This window comes from Ochotona curzoniae, unplaced genomic scaffold (genome assembly GCF_017591425.1).
Source record: "Ochotona curzoniae isolate NIBS_2020 unplaced genomic scaffold, NIBS_Ocur_1.0 contig_4501, whole genome shotgun sequence".
Taxonomy (NCBI): domain Eukaryota; kingdom Metazoa; phylum Chordata; class Mammalia; order Lagomorpha; family Ochotonidae; genus Ochotona; species Ochotona curzoniae.
The window spans coordinates 1,470,754-1,487,991 of record NW_024466307.1 but is presented as its reverse complement, the minus strand read 5'-3'; the positions used below and the strand labels follow the sequence as shown (position 1 = coordinate 1,487,991).

Below are 17,238 nucleotides of genomic sequence, written 5' to 3'. Positions count from 1 at the left end.
TGCTGTGCCGTTTCACCCCTCCCCCACCTGGAGGAAGGAGTTGGCTCCCATGCTGAGGATGTGTTCAAGCGTCCCGTGCCCTTATCCAGGGGTGTGTTAGGGGACTGTGTATAGGAATGGTCATGGGTTTCTTAAGGTACTTTCTGCAGAAGCAGTCCTCCTGTCAAGGGAAGCTATGAGTGTCTTAAAAGCTAGCCTACTGCCATCTTTCCCTGTAGAAAAACGTCAAGATTTAGAACACTTTATTATTATTTATTCTATTTGTTTTTGATGATGTCTGCATAGTTGATTAGGGTGGGAAGGGTCTGGGGCCAGGGGAAAGTGGGGGAGACCACTACTTCCACAGTTTCTTTTCCTTCATCCTGTAACTGGGGCAACAAGCGGAGAAGCTATACCCAACCTCCCGATCACCTCAGTCCCCAGGGATGGGGGACAGCCACCCAGTGTCATCCCAAAGTCCCCGTTGCGGGGCAAACTCCAGGGGTTCTGTTCACGTGGTTTCTGTAGTTCGGCAGTGCTGTTGACCGTGCAGATGCAAGGATGAGGATATCCTTCCAAGGTCCTTTGGCTGCCACAGTCCACCTCTGAGTCTCCGTCCAGTCAGAAATTTGCCTCCATGCTTCGCTGGGGTAGTGACCAGTGGGTTCTGCCCTCCTTCCTCTGCTGTGGTACTAGATGTCCTCTGCAGGCTGCAGTGCTCTGACATAACCTCCATGTGCTTCTGGCCATTCCTTCCACTGTTCCGTCAGAGCCACCGAGGAGGCCCGGTTTTGACACACGCATTCCATTGCCAGGCCACAGGTCCTGTTATGTTCCCCATGGTTGACCCAACAAGGGCCAACCCACAACAAGGGGTGCCCACAGTTTCCCTACTGGGCCCATTCCTAGTCCTGGATCTTGCACTCTCCAGGTGTTTCTACAGTCTAACTCAACAGGACTTACCTCCAGTCCCAATACTTGACAGAGAACACATAATTAAATGTGCTAATCTCCCATAGCAAGACTCGAGAATAGTAACTCTTCAGATGTGTATTGAAACGCTCTAATCTTTAAAAATGATTTATTTTAAAGCAGAGCAGCAGAAAGGAAGAGAGAGAAAAAAAAATCTTGCATCTGCTATCTCACATTCCAAGTTCCTGTAAGAGACAGAATTTGTTCACTCCAGAGCCAGAGCTAGGAGCCAGGAACCAGGAGCTGGAACCAGGAGCCAGAGGCCAGAGCCAGGAGGCAGGAGCCAGGAACTAGAACCAGGAGCTGAGGCCAGAGCCAGGAACCAGGAACCAGAGCCAGAGCCAGGAGCCAGGAACCAGAGCCAGAACCAGGAACCAGAACCAAGCCAGGAGCCAGAGCCAGGAGCCAAGAACCAGGAACCAGGAACCAGAGCCAGAGCCAGGAGCCAGGAACCAGAGCCAGAACCAGGAACCAGAACCAAGCCAGGAGCCAGAGCCAGGAGCCAAGAACCAGGAACCAGGAACCAGAGCCAGAGCCAGGAGCCAGGAACCAGAGCCAGAACCAGGAACCAGAACCAAGCCAGGAACCAAGAACCAGAGCCAGAGCCAGAGCCAGGAGCCAGGAACCAGAGCCAGAAGCCAGGAACCAGGAGCCAGAGGCCAGGAACCAGGAGCTAGAGCTGGAGCTGGAAGCAGGAGCCAGAGCCAGGAGGCAGGAGTCAGGAGCCAGAGCCAGAAGCTTCATCCTGGTCACCCACATGGGTGACAGGGACCCCGGTACATGGCTGCCACCCAGACTGTGCAGGAAGCTAGATCAGAATCCAGTGTCTGGGGTTTCCAGCCAGTGGCTTAACGTGCTGCACCCCAATTCCTTCCCCAAAGCAGCTTGTGTTTTTGAAGAAGGTGGCAAGATGGCTCCATCGGAAAGATTTGTTCAGCAGATAGTCCTGAGGGAAGTCAGATCCTTCACCCACAACATATACAAGAATGAGCTCAAGCTGTCCCCTGGACCTAGGGGAGTGCCGAAGCTGGGACACTCCCAGGAGGAGAGAAGCTGGGAGGCACACCCCTGTTACCTTGGTTCAGGCAGTCTTGTCTTCTGTGGAAAAGATGCCAAAAGCATCAAAAGAAAAATGGGTAATGATACTACTTCAAAATTTAAGACTTTTTTTTTTTTTGGTCAGTGTTGTAAAAGCAAACAACTGCCCACAGAGTGGGGGAAAATATTAGCAATGGCTGGATCTGATGAAGGACCTGCATCTAGAGTATGCAGAGAACTGTAGCCCAGTCGGTAACAGCCCAGTGGAGAAATGAGCAGAGCATCTGAATAGCCACTTATTTCCCCAAGAAAGACACATTACTGGCAATAGTACATGAAATGCGTCAGCATCATTAATTGTTAGGCAGTGCACATCAGAACCCAGAGATACAGAAACCAGGCCTCAGTGAGCGAAGGCCAGGACACAGAGAAGTCGGGAAGCTCGCACTCTGCTGGTTGATGAGCTCTCCCAAGGTTGACCGTACAGTTAGCACATGACCCCCCTCTTTATTCCCGGGGCGGCACACAAGTGAGCGTTCACAGCGGTGTTCTTTGTAGGAGCCACGATTGGTCATTGTGATGGCTTCAGTACCAGCAGAGGGCTGGCTGTGTGCGCCGTGGGCTGAGCCACCCCGTGGGCAGCGCCACCCCGTGGGCAGCCCGTGTTGGACTTGTTGATCACGGTGGTGACACCTCAGTGGAAGCCCTGCAGGGAGTGACGCCCTTGCTGGTCTCATTGTACCTGACGGGCAGTCTGCTGGATATTTTTGACATTTGCATTATTTCTTGTAAGGGTTGCATTTATTTAAAATCCACCTGGAGAAATTTCTGAAGTCTGCTGCTGAGGGATTGTTACAGTTTATCATGTTTTCAGCTGGAGTAACACAGCCGTGGTCCTATTCCATTCCCTTACATTCTCTTTTACTGACTTGTCTAATAACTTGGCGGCCCTAGCTGTGGTTAGTCACCATGTTAGTCACTTAATCACATAATGCATTTTTTTGTGTCGTATCACTAACCACATCCTTATCGAAACATCCTGGTTAGTACTTTCAGAAAGCAGACTCTGGCCAGCATTGGGGCGCAGCCAGATTAGGCCACGACTTGCCATGTAGACCTCCCATGCTGAACACCCTCTCCATTCCCATCCGGCTCCCTGCTGTGCACCTGAGGTCGCAGTGGAGGATGGCCCGAGCACTGGAGCTCCTTCTGCCCATGTGGGAGACCTGGCTGGAGTCTGGGCCCCCGGCCTCAGCGCGACCTACCGTCAGCTGTTGTGGACCCACAGATGGCACAGGTCCCCCTTTCTCTCTGCGTCACTGTGTCTTTCAAATAAACAAATCTTAAAAAGTAAAAAAAAAAGTTGGTGAAAAATGGCATTAGAAAACTTATTAAAAAGACCAAGTGGAGTCACAGCACACTTGAGCTGGCCGGGAGTTTTGACTCCAGTTTGGAGCCTGAAGACTTGTCTTGGCAGATCTGTGCTCGGGGAGTGCAACTGGCCTTCCCTTCCCCTCCCAAGCCTGACCTCATCTCTCACAGCCTGCTTGTGGCTCTCAAGTTACCAGGAAAAGATTCTTTCATACCCCGAGCCTCATGTTCTGGGCTATTCCAGGGACCTTTGCTATTTGAGATGAATGGTGGTTAGGAGTGAGCTTTTAGCCTAGCAGCGAGGAGTCCGCCATCCCCCACTGTGGCACTGGGCTTCAGGTCCAGCTGTGCCTCCTCACCCCGGTCCACAGCCACGATGGCTAACGTCACCGGGCGAGCTGGACTGCATTTCCAGCTCCCCCAGCCCCAGCCGTCACAGGTGTCTGGGCAGTGAATTACCAGATGGAAGTGGGTGTGCTCATACCCATGTGTGCAGGCTCTCTCTCCAATAAGTAAATGTAAGAGACCAGTAGTTCTATATTAATATATTGACCCTGACATTTTTGGAGTTCTCCCGTTTTTTTGCTGCCATCTTTTGAATTAAGCAATTGCGTTTTGATTTCTTGCGGTCCAGGTGAAAAAAAAACTTGCTTGTTTTTCATAATCGTCCTAAAAGTCTAACGCATAAGTTTTGCTTGGCTACCTCTGCACTTCACCGATCGCGGTCCCCTCTTCCCTACAGTACAAAGACTTCCAAACGCTGGCCTTGCCATCTTCCTGGCTTCTTTGTTGATAGGATCTCAGATCTGCTACTGCTGTGTAAACTGAGAAGTTAGCGACCGTCATCATCGTCATCGTGTGGACTTCCTCACGTTGACAGTTTTCTTTGCTTCGGGGCTCTGGGATCAGAGCCTGGCTCCTGGACTTTGTGCCAGTGGGTGTCTGTGAGGCAGCCAGGTGATTGGCCTGTCTGCATCCCAGAAATGGGCCAGTCTCTCCTCAGTATCTCTTTGCCACCTCTCTGAAGCCTGTGCCTTATGGAGAGGGAAATCTCGCAGAATTCCCAAGTTACTAACATGTAATTTAAAGGAGAGTCTTTTGAGGTTACATCCTTCCTACCTTTTTGCAGTCATTTTTAAAAATAATGGTGATGGCCAAAGTTTTGTTTTGAATTAATCACATTTTGTCTTCACATTTCCTTCCTTGGCAAGCGCCATGCCTTGAATCACAGCCCAGATTTTTCTGAAATTTGACTGGCCTTTGAAATCCCAAACCACTGCCGTCCACCACTGCCGTCCACACCCGCCAGTGGGGGTGGGGTGTGGACGCTGAGCTGTCCTGCTGGGGCGTTAGGAGCCTCATGGGTCACGCACAGACCCGTGGTGTTCTGTTGTTGAGAGCAACTTCTTTTAGACTCAAGCCTGCACTGGCACCATGACCTGGTTCATGCACCCCCCATACACGTTGGGTGTATTTTATGCTCACAGCCATTTTAAAAGAAGGTTTTATTCATTGTTTTTTAACATTTATGTGAAAGGCCTGGAGCAGCAGAGGAGCTCATGCATCTGCTGACTCACTCCCTAAGTGCTAGCAACATCCAGGCTTAGTCCAGGCGGCAGCCCAGAACTGCAGTATGTGTCCCGAGTGCACGCAGAGGCCCGAGCCCTGGAGCACTCAGCCACCGCCTCCCGCGCCATGCGTGTGCACGCAGAGGCCCCAGCGCTGGAGTGCTCAGCCACCGCCTCCCACGCCATGCGTGTGCACGCAGAGGTCCCAGCGCTGGAGCGCTCAGCCACCGCCTCCCACGCCATGTGTGTGCACGCAGAGGCCCGAGCCCTGGAGCGCTCAGCCACCGCCTCCCGCGCCATGCGTGTACACGCAGAACCAGCTTGCAAACAGAGGCGGGATTTGAACCAGGCCTTCCCACTGGGAGCAAAGCTGTCCCAAGCAGCATGCTGACCACTGCATGAAGGCCCACCCCCCTGCCCCCAGCTAACAGACACAGCACGTTTCTAGCAGGAAGGGTTGTGCCCGCGACTCTGCCAGTTGCCGGTCAGCACCCAGGCATGTGCTGAGACACAGGCGTCCCTGGCTCATGGGGTTAAATGAGATGTGGGTGCTGGGGCTCCTGGCGCAGGCTGGTCTGCTGGGCCACCGTGTGGGCGGATACTTTGGGTTTCCTTGCATGAGTTCAGGAGGCAGCCTATGGGGTCAACCAAGTGCACATCTCCCTGGGGTGGATGGTGCCTGCTGCAAAGGGGCTGGACTCGGTGACATTGAACATCATGAGTTCGACTCTGACGCTGAGTGCGGGGAGCACAGGGGCTGCGAAGCGCTGTATCCACTGAAGCAGCTCACAGCTTTGTTCTTGGCAACAAGAGTAAGAATGCAAGTATTTTTTAAAAAAGCTAATTTGAGAGAGGAATTTAATTATTTCCAAAATATTTCTCTTCCAGTGAAGGACGCCCATCGCCCAGAGTAGAGCTACTGCACAACATTGACCCAGAATTTGAGGACTTCTCCCCGTGTGAGTACCTAGCCTCAGTACCCAGCCTTGCGGGTCTCTCCCTCTATGTGTACCCAGCTTCAGTACTCAGCCTTGCGGGTCTCTCCCCCTGTGTGAGTACCCAGCCTCAGTACCCAGCCTTGCAGGTCTCTCCCCCGTGTGTACCTAGCTTCAGTACTCAGCCTTGCAAGTCTCTCCCCCTGTGTGTACCCAGCTTCAGTACTCAGCCTTACGGGTCTCTCCCCCTGTGTGAGTACCCAGCCTTAGTACCCAGCCTTGCAGGTCTCTCCTCCTGTGTGTACCTAGCTTCAGTACTCAGCCTTGCAAGTCTCTCCCCCTGTGTATACCCAGCTTCAGTACCCAGCCTTGCGGGTCTCTGCCTGTGTGAGTACCCAGCCTTGCGGGTCTCTCCCCCTGTGTATACCCAGCTTCAGTACTCAGCCTTGCGGGTCTCTGCCTGTGTGAGTACCCAGCCTCAGTACCCAGCCTTGCGGGTCTCTCCCCCTGTGCGCACCCAGCCTCAGTACCTAGCTTTAGTATCCAGCCTGTGGGTCTCTCCCCGTGTTGGTCCCTACCTTGTGGTTCTTTGTGAATGCTCTGTGTGCAGTGCTCAGTAGGTGTGGCAGGTTCCAGGCCCAGTCAACTGGGGGCAGAAGCACCTCCCAGTGCTTCCTGCACTGTAGGTCAGGCGTAGGCAGGATTCAGGATGTAGAAGGACCGAGTCCTGGATGTGCCTCCTACCCCTTGCTCTGCAGCTGGCTGAGATTTGCATTGTCTGACGAGTGTTGCCAGTACGTGTGTGACCTTCTATCCCTGTGTCCCTCGCACAGCCACAGCAAGGCCGTGCCTGGAGCAAGGAGTGAAGTGACATCTGTGAGGGCAGGGGATGGGGCTGGAGGACTGCTTGGGCCTGGCCAGCCCTGTGCTATGAGCTCGTTCATGTTTCTTGCACTTGACTCCCTGCCTGCCAGGTGAATCCGTCATGGATTCAGGGGTGCTCAGAGGCTACCGATTCTGCCTGCTTCCTGTGGTGGGGCACGTGTACCCTCCCACTGGTTCTGTACTTGCTTCAGTCTCCTGGGAAAAGAGGCAGGGATAGGTGTGGGGAGGAGCTTGGGGCGTGCCCACTTCCTCCTCTGTGCAATCCGGTCATGGGGACGAAAGCAAATTGGCTCTAAGGAGGTACAGGTCACTGGCGCAGCAGGCCTGCACGCAGTGTACTGCACACTCCAGGGCCTGTCATGGATGCAGCCAGAAAGTGTCATCATTGTCCCGTGTCTCACGGCCTTTCCTGCCCCTGGGAGTACCCCCGATGGCCGTCCATGCCCAGGTCTGGAGCCCACGTTCCTCCCTTGTACCTGAGCGGGAATGAAAGCCCTGCTTCTTCATCTGTATCTGGTATCACCACACACACAGGGGTTTGATGTCTGTGCCCATGCCTGCCTCAGCAGCTCTGCTCTGTCCCACTGCTGTCGCTGGGACAGGTGGGGAGGTCCCTGTCACCCTCACTCCCTCATTGCCTCCCTCCGTGGATGACCTGGGTGTGCTGCCCCAGGGTGCTCTCTCTCATCCACTGGTTTGTCGTTTTTCTCTGTTCTGTATGGGACCAGTCTTCCCTGAGTCAGAGGGCCCCGACACCTCACTGGTGTCTGCTGGTCCTCCCGCACTGACAGACTGCCGAGAGATAGATAACAATAACAATTTTTTATTTAGTTATTTTCAAAAGATGGATATTCAAGAGATGGATAACAAATTTGTATTTAGTTATTTTTATTTGGAAGGTAGAGAGACACTGATCATTCCCCAGATGTCCACAACATCTGGGCTGGACCACACCAGAGCCAGGAGCTGGCCTTCTGCTGCCTCCAGTGGCGAGGGTGAGCAGGAAGCTGGGAGCAGAAGCAGGGCTGGCCATCAGAGCAGGGCCTCTGATACAGGCCGTGGGCATCCCCGGCAGCGTCAGCCTCCGTGCCACCGCCCCGGGCCTGAGCACTGCCTCTGGGTCAGGTTCTGCCCCCTACCCTCCTTGTCCCCTGTCCCCTGGCTCTAGCTCTGCTCCTGTCTCCAGCCCTGTGGCCAGAACCAGCATGCGGGCTGGGCTGGGTTCTCTAGGCGGAGCGACTCCTAAGATCGGGTTCTGTTGGGAGGAAGCCTGGGGTGCCCTCAGGTGTTTGCACACGCAGCACCTGTCTTGCCCCTCCCCCTTCTGAGATCACCTAGGATCACCAGCCCCTTAGTCACAAACGTAGGTCTTTCTGGGGGCTGCCCTGGACATGGCGTGCTGGGAGGGAGCGGCTTCTGAGCCAGCTGATTGCTGGGAAAACTGCTCCTGTGGCTTGTTGCCCACCCCCCAACTCATGCAGGTGTTAACTGCAGAAGTCCTGTGTGGGAGGAAGATGGTCGGAAGCGACAGCTGCAGTGGCAGGCGTGGTGACCACAGGCGTGGTGACCACAGGCGTGTCCTCTCTAGTGTGTCCGAGTCAGTGATAGCCCTCAAACTGTGGGATTCTCACAAAGAAGCCTGGAAGTTTCCAGTTTTGTCAGGAAATTAATTGTTACTGTAAAACAGCAAAAGGTTATAAAACATCTTCCACAGTAACCCAGCGTTTGAGAAAAATCTCTTCCTCTCGGCAGTCTGTCAGTGCGGGAGGACCAGCAGACACCAGTGAGGTGTCGGGGCCCTCTGACTCAGGGAAGACTGGTCCCATACAGAACAGAGAAAAACGACAAACCAGTGGATGAGAGAGAGCACCCTGGGGCAGCACACCCAGCCCGGCCGGGCTGGCCTCACTGTGCAGGGTGATGGCTGCCACGTTGGTTCCCGAAAGTTGTTCACACAACAGCGTAACACAAGCAGGAGAAGTGGGAGGTTGAATCCTGGAACCTGTTCAACTCCTGAGCCAGGAAGTGGAGGCGTTTTATTTCCTCCTCTCTGCTCTCCGCCTGATGCTTCACCCCGAACCGTGGTGTGATTCAGTCCTGCTCGATGTCCTCACTTCCTAAATATTCCTCCGCTGGATTCTGCCTTCGTCACATCACAGCTCTGTGCTCCTTCCAAACTTCAGTTTCCATTCATTAGCAGACCAACGTTAACACCAAGTGCATTTCCAATTTCTCTCTGCTGGCTCAAGCAGTAGAGAGGCCTGCAGCCTGACCCCCAGCCCGGCCCCTGCACTGAGGCACCTGCTGGTGCTTCGCCCTCCCAGCCTCTCTGAAGGTCTGAGAGGCACAGAGAGAGTGGACAGAGCTTTCACCTGCTGGCTCTCCCTTGCAAATGCCCACAGCAGCCAAGGCTGGGCTGGGCAGAAGCCAGGAGCCAGGAACTCTGAGTCCCCTGTGGGCCACCCCTGGTGCCCCCCAGGGTGTGCATTCACAGGGAACTGGACTCAGAAGCTGAGGCGGATGGAGACCTCAGCCACCCAGCATGGCATCTTAGCGCCCCGGCCTGGTGCCCAGCCCGAGGCCTTCCAGATGTGCTTAGCAGGGCTGCGTGGAGGTGCACCCATGGGTGTGAGAGATAACTGCATGTCTCCCGTGTCGTAGGAGATGATGTTGATTGGCTTTTGCCAAGTGTTCATATCGCAGTGATGCTTTCTCCAGCTCCTGGCTCTCAACTTGCACCACAGGGGAGAAAGGGCCGTTTCTAGAGACGCCCTTGGCATCACAGCCACAGGGCATGGCCAGGGTGGCATCTGGTGAGTTAGCAGACAGCAGGTGGAGGGCCTGTCTGCATCTAGAATGATACCTGTTGTGTCCAGGAGGGGACCGACACTGTCCCCACATGGAAGAAGGGGGCAGACACACTGTCCCTCAAAGGACATGAATCCTGCCCCAGTGATGGTGCCCTCAGGGCCCAGTCCCGAGCTCTGCCCCTGGAGTGGAGACACATGGGTTCTAACCCTGGCAGCCCCTCAGTGCCCCTCTGGACCCGCCTTTTCCCGTCCCCAGGCTATGCTGCTCACTTGGCTCTGCTGCTGGCGTCCAGGCACCAAGCTGGACCTGGGCTGTGGTCCGCTGTGAGCCGTGACCCAGTGATTGAGTGACTGACTCTGTGGGGCAGAAAATAGCTGGAAGGACAGGAGAAGGGCTTGCCTGTGTGGCTCGGAATCCGCATCTCTCACCTTCACGCCTGTTCCTCCCAGGGCATATGCTTAATGCAGACAGGTGTCTGCAGACAAAGCCTTTCCAGCCGCAGCTGGGGACAGAACACAGGCCCACTGGAGCTGATGAGCCTTTTGGGGTGGGAGAGGTGGCCAGGAGGGGCCTGCACCGAGCAGCCAGGAACCCCCAGCAGCAGGGTCATAGGACACTTCTGCAGCCCCCACCCCTGCACAGCAGAGTTCCTCAGCCCCCCTTGAGGGCCACAGGGGTTTTATCTTTTCCCTTGTTTCGTTTCACCATGGAAACCAAACACAGACCTTCGGCCGTCTCACGGCAATGTGTCACACGCAGATGAGTAACGTCTGGAAGTTTCCCCATTACTCTACAGCATCTGGGCTGAGTGAGAAAAAGTTGGAGGGACACGGAGCTCTGGAAATGCCGTCTCCAGGAAAATGTGGGAGAGAGGGGGGTAAGGCAGCGTTGTTCCGCCTCCTGACAGGCCACCACACACAGTTGTGCAGGTTGTTCACCGCCTGGGATCCCAGCCAGACTGCCCTTCCTGGCATGGCGTGGGGTGGGCGGGCTCGTTCTGGTGGGAACCCTGCCTTCCCGACTCTGAGCCCGTGTGACAAGGGGAGACTGGTGCACAGCAGCCAGCCTGTGAGACACAAAGAGGGAGCCCAGGACAGGATTCTTGGGGCCATCAGCAGGGAAGGGGCAGCGGCAGGCCACCCGTGCTCCTAGTTGGTCCAGGGGAGATGGTTTACCTAGTGCAGCAGCATGACGCTGCAGAACAGACATTCTGAAAATCCTATCAACTTCACACATACTGTGATTAATTTATAGGCAAACCATGAAATGATCTTAAATCCATCACTTTTGCATGTTGTGGTTTGGTTGGTTTGGTTTGAGGTTTTATATTTCTTATTTATGAAAAAAACTTTGACATTAAAATCATGCCTTTCATGTGGTGTTTCACTGTAATGCCCCGTGTGGGGAGTCTCAGCATCTTAGTAATGAAGGCATCTTCCAAGGCGTTGTGAATGGAGAAATGCACAGGGCATGAACGTGCTCTGTCATCACCCTCCCGTGCAGGAGAACCCCAGAACTTCTGACTGCTGTCTGCCCATGACCTAGCACCTGTCAACCAGCCTTTCCTCTCCCCTCCCTGGCCATTGGGAACCCCTTAGCTACACTTCTAACTTGTTTGCGATCCTGTTTTCTAAACCATACATGTGCGGGTTTGCCTTTGTGCGTTTGGCTTGTTTCTCTAGTCCTTGTTGCAAATAGCCAGTTGCCATCCTTTTAGTGGCTGAGTAATACTCCATTGTGCAAATGCACCACATTTTCTCCATCTGTCAGTGGATGGACATCCAGGGTCAGTGCTGCGATAAGCGTGGGGCAGGTGGATTCCATTTCCCTTGGAAGGATACTGAATACCAGGACTGCTGGATCCTGTGGTAAATCTCCTGCTAGTTTTTTGAAGCCTCTCTGTGCCATGACTGTGCTGCCTTACACCCCCACAAGTTTGAAGGGTTTGCTCTCCTCTACATCCCAGCCAACGCTTGTCTCTTGTCTTAGCACCTTTCTCAAAAACCGATTGGTGGTAGATTTATCAGTTTACTTCTGGGTTCTCATATCTGTCTCCTTATCTGTGGATGTGTTCTTATGCCAATACCATGCTGTTTTAATTACTGACACTTTTTTTTTTAAGATTTATTGATTTTTACTGGAAAGGCAAATTTAGAGAGAGAAGGAAATTGAGAAAGACCTTCTGTCTGCTGGTTCACTCGCCGAGAGGCCGCAGTGGCCAGAGCTGAGCCGATCCAAAGCCAGGGGCTGGGAGCTTCTGGGTGTCTCAAGCGGGTGCTGGATCCCAAGGATGTGTGCTGTCCTCTGGTCCTCTGCTGCTTTCCCAGGCCACAAGCAGGGAGCTGGATGGGAAGTGGAACAGCCATGACCCAAATCGCCCATATGGGATCCCAGTATGTGCGAGACAAGGATTTTAGCCACTGAGCTGTCATGCCAAGCCCAATGTTGAAGTCAGGTAGTATAATGTTTTCTGCCTTGTTCTGTTTGCTTGGGACCACTTTGACTGCATGGGGTCTTTTGTGGTTGGTATTGATTTTTTGTTTTTTTTTTTTTTTCTAGTTTCAGAAAAAAAATGTTGTTGGGATTTTGATAGGGGTTGCGTTGACTCATGAATCACTTTGCGTAGTGTGTGTGTTTTAATAGTGTTGATTCTTGGAATCCATGAACGTGGATGTCTTAACGCTTCTATCACTACTTATTCTTTTCAGTACTGATTTATGGTTCTCAGTGTAGTGCTGTCCAAAGTAGGACTCCATCTTGCTTCCCAGCTGATTCCCAATTGCTGTGACAGCACCACTCCCTTTGCATGCAGACGCTGCCTGCTGCAGCCTTGCTGGGTGTGTCAGTTCTAACCACCCTTTGAGGAGTTTTGTTTTCTATATATAAAATCATGTCATCTGAAGGAGTGAGACTTTAGACTTCCTTTTTTCCAACTTGTTGTCTTTTGGCTAAGTTCTGCGGCTTTGACCTCCAGCACAGTGTGGAACGACAGTGGTAAAAGTGGACATTCTTGTCCTGTTTCACATGTCAAAGCAAAAGCCTTCAGCTTTTCCACATTCCATGTGGAGTTAGTGGTTGGCTGGTTGCACATCACCTTCATTAGGATGAGTTATGTTTGTAACCAAATTTATTAGAGCTTTTATCAGGAAGGGATGCCGGGTTTTGTCTGATCTTCATCTAATCAGATGATCGTAGGACTTTTGTCCTTCCTGCTGTAGATGAGGCATCTCAGATTTATAGATTGGTGTGTGTTGAGCTGTGCTTGTAACCCTGAGCTGGACCCCATGCAAGCACGGTGGCTGAGTCTTTGTAATGTGACGTTGCATTTTGGTGAGAGTTTTTGCATCTGTGTCCATGGAGCATTCTGGCCAGAGGCTTTCTTTATGTGTTGTGTCTGTCTGATTTCAAGATCCAGACAATGCTGCCCTTGTAGAAGGAATTTGGAGGAATTCCCTCCTCTTCTATTTTAATGATTTAAGGAGGCCTGGTGTTACTTCCTCTTGATGAATTTAGTGAACTCTGGCATAAGACCTTGTGGATGTACATGTGTGAAACGCTTATCACAGCCGCTGCAGTGTGTCGGTCCCACCCAAGCTAAGTGTCTGTACTGCCCAAACCCTATGGAAACTCCAAGTGGTGTCCAGTTTTGTGAGCTGCAGGTGTCAGAGCCTGTCCTCCCGTGACAGCACAAGTCAGCTAGGTGCAGGGCGCAGTCCCAAAGCTGCGTGAGCCCATGTTGTGTGGTGGACACTGTTCATCCATGCAGTCCCTCCTGGAGCTCATTCTTGTTCAGCGGATCGTTATCTAAGCATTTGTGTTGGCTAGCATTCGATCCTTGGATTTTGTACCTCCTTTTTCTCACTCAGATAAGTTTAAAGATTGGAATGCCGTTTCAACAAATATTCTAGACTTAGTAAAAAATAGCAAGAGGAGAGCCCGCTTCTCTGACACTTAGTCACTAGTGAGGAAACGGGACTGTCCTCACACCGTGTACCTCTGCCCTTGAGAACACCAGATCACAGCTGGCTGCTTCCTCCTTCTTCAGCTGCTTTGTATATGTTCAGGGGCTACCGTGTGATGTGTCAGTACTTGTGCCCAGTATATCCCAGTCAGAGTCGGGTGACTGGGGCAGGCCTAGCAGCCCACAGGTTAAGTTGCCCAAACGTGAGATGCCTACATCCCACACCAGGGTGCCAATTCAGCCACTGGCTGCTCTCTTTGGATCCAGCTTGCTAGTGGCACATCCAGGGAGGCAGTGGGTGATTGCCAAGTGCTTGGGCCTCTGCCATCCAGGTGGGAGACGTGGATGGAGCAGCAGGCTCCTGCCTTCTTCTCTGGCTATTGCAGGCGTTTGAGGAAGAAACCAGCAGAGGGAAGACCTCTCTGTCTCTCTTTTCCTCTGTCACTCTGTCTTTCAAATAGACAGAAATAAGTGCAATAAATGTATTCTATGAGCAGGGTCATCAACACTGTCCCTTCTTTGACATGAATTGGTGACCCAAAACCTGGAGTCTTCTGGGTTCACACATTCTCTGTTAGGCTAGTGTGAACCGGCCACCCCCTGTGGTGTATGGCTCTGATGTGATAGCAATACCTCCCCACCCCTGCCAGACTCTAGTGACCAGTAATGGCTGGGGTGGTTGTAGCTCCCACATACGAGGGGAAACCTACCAGGCCCACCTGCCAGGCCTGTCTGTCGGAGTCTGGCTTCTTTCACTTAGCAGCGTGTCCTCCAGTTTCTTCCATGTTGCTGCAAGTGATAGGATTTCATTCATTCTCCAATATCTCTTCTTAATGGCTTTATCAAAAATCAGTTGACCCTATGTACATTAATTAACTTCTGGGTTCTTAATTTGGTTTCATTAGTATATGTGTCAGTTTTGTGCCAGCACCTTACTTTTTTTAAAAAGATATATTTATTTTTATTTGAAAGGCAGATCGACAGAGAGAAGGAAAGACAGAAAGATCTTTCACCCTCTGGTTCGCTCCCCCAAATGGCTGTAATGGCTGGAGTAGAGCCGATCCAAAGCCAGGAGCCAGAAGCTTCTTCGGGGTCTCCCAGGATGTGGACTATCCTCCTCTGCTTTCCCAGGCCACAGAAAGGAGCTGAATTGGAGGTGGAGCAGTCAGGACACGAACCAGTGTCCATTTGGAATGCTGGTACTTGCAGCATAGAGTTAGGCTGTCAAACCACGGTGCCAATCCCAGGGTACAATGCTGTTTTAATAATCATAGCTTTGAAGTCAGGTATTACAATTCCTCTAGCTTGATATATTTTTGCTCAGGATTGCTTGGATTATTCAGGATATTTAGGGTTATTATAATTCTGTGAAGGATATCATTGATATTTTGACAGATTGTGTTGAATCTATGGATTGCTTTCAGTACTATGGACATCTTAACAATATTAACTCCTCTAACCCCTTCACAAGCAATATTTCCATTTGTGTGTGTGTGTATGTCCCTGATCGTTTCTTTCACCAGTGTTTTATAATTGTCACTGTAGAAATCTTTCACCTATTTAAATTTATTTCCAAATATTTTTATTTCTTATAGTTATTATGAGTAAGATTTATTTCTTGATGTTTCTTTCAGCAAGATTGTTGTTGGTGTGCAAAAAGGTTCATCTCTCTGGATGTTGGTTTTGTATCCTGCAACCCCACTCAATTTACTTATCAGTTCCAACAGCTTTTTGGTGGAGTGTTAAGTATTTCTGTGTATAAAATCATGTCATCTGTGGGTTAGCATGATATCTCAATTGGCTAATCCTCCACCAGCAAATGCCAGGATCCAATATGGGTACCAGTTCATGTCCTGGCTATTCATTTCTCATCCAGTTCCCTGATTGTGGCCTGGGAAAGCAACAGAGGATGACCCCAGAGCCTTGGGACCCTGTACCTGCATGGGAGGAAGCTCCTGGTTTCTGATCGGCTCAGCCCTGGCTTTTGTGGCCATTTGGGGAGTAAACTAACAGATAGAAGATCTTTCTCACTGTCTCTCCTCTTTGTAGATCTGCCTGTCTAGCACAAAGAAGTCTTTTAAAGAAAAGCTCATGTCATCTGCAAACATGGATATTTTGACTTCCTCTTTTCCAATTCCAGTGCCCTCGTATTTCTTTCTCTTCTCTAGTTACTGCTGCTAATAACTCAAGCACTACATGAAGTAAGAGTGCTGAGAGTGGACTCTGTGCCTCTGATCTCATAGGATTGGTAGGTCAAAATTGCTGTCAGTGTGTCATATCTGGCCTGATCTCGTGGGATCGGAAAGTCTGGGACTGTTAGTGTGTCACATCTAGCCTGTATCACTAAGTATGCTCATACAACATGGAAGTCATTTGATGATGTAATTTAATAAAGACTTTTTCTGCCTCTGTTGAGATGATCATACGGGTTTTGTCCTTCATTCTGTTGATTTGATTTATGTCACTTATTGATTGACGAATGTTGAACCATGCTGCATCTCTGAGATAGTGTTAGGTCACTCCTCTTACCAGTCTACAGCGTCCCTCTCCGTCTGCTTGCACAGTTTCTGATCTAAGATGCATTTATCTGACATAAGTATAGCTACTTTGGCCTGTTTTTCCATTTGTGTGTAATTTCTTTTCCTGACCCAATGCTTCCAGGCTATGTATCCATTTACCTCAAAACTGAGATTCTTGTAGGCAGCTCATTGTTGGATCTTTATCCATGCAGCCAACCTGTATCTTTGGGGAATTTAAACAATTTACGCTGACGATTAACATGGAGAGAGACAAAATAACTCCTATCAATCATTTTGTTGCTTGCGTACTAATTCTCTTACACGTTCTGTTTGCGCCTCTTACTGTTGTCTTTGGATTGTGGTAGCTTTCTGTCCCGATACGGCTGGATGCTCCTTTGTCTTGTTTGTGTGTCTTCTCTGTTTGCTCTGTGTAGGGTTCCTGCAGTGTCTCGCAGGGCTGCTCTGGCTGGTCCTTCCTGGGGCTGTGTGGGAAGCACTTCCTCTCTTCTCACCTTCTGGAGGACAGTGCGAGCTTTGCTTTCAGATATTGAACATACTGCCCTACTGTCTGCTGTTGCTCTAATGGGCTCTCCTTTCTATGTAACGGTTTCTGTCACTGTTTTTTTCTTATTGGAAAGTCAGATATACAGAGAGGAGGAGAGACAGAGGAAGATCTTTTGTCCGTTGATTCACTCCCCAAGTGACCACAATGACTGGAGCTCAGCTGATCTGAAGCCAGGAGCCCAGAGCCTCTTCTGGGTCTCCCACATGGCTGCAGAGTCCCAAGGTTTTGGGTCACCCTTGACTGCTTTCCCAGGCCACAAGCAGGGAGCTGGAGGGGAAGCAGGATGGCTGGGACACAAATGGTGCCCATATAGGATCCTGGCGCACGCAAGGCGAGGACTTTAGCCCCTAGGTTACTGCGCTGGGGCCTCTGTCACTCTTTTAAAAGACTCTCTCCTGACACTTAGCTTTTGGCAATTTGACAATAATCTCCCTTGGAGAAGATCATTTTTATGGAATCTTGTTGAGGTCATTTGAGCTTCCTGCTCTCTTTCCAGGCGCAGCAACTATTGTTTCGTTCAGCAGGTTGTCTTTCACCTTCTCCGTCAGCTGAATGGTAATATTGTTTGCTTAATGAGGTACCAAGCGTCTTCTACACTTCCTTCATTCTTCTGAGTTCTTTCCTCTTTGTTTTT

The 17,238-nt window shown here is 51.2% G+C and overlaps 1 protein-coding gene across 1 annotated transcript in view; it reads left to right on the top strand.

The window, feature by feature from the left end:
- Positions 1–17,238, top strand: part of ARSB (arylsulfatase B) — a 70,109-nt gene that overhangs the window by 40,802 nt on the left and 12,069 nt on the right. The window contains exon 6 of the mRNA XM_040985963.1: positions 5,817–5,887. Coding sequence (XP_040841897.1) covers positions 5,817–5,887 — 71 coding nt within the window. The remainder of the gene's footprint in view (positions 1–5,816; positions 5,888–17,238) is intronic.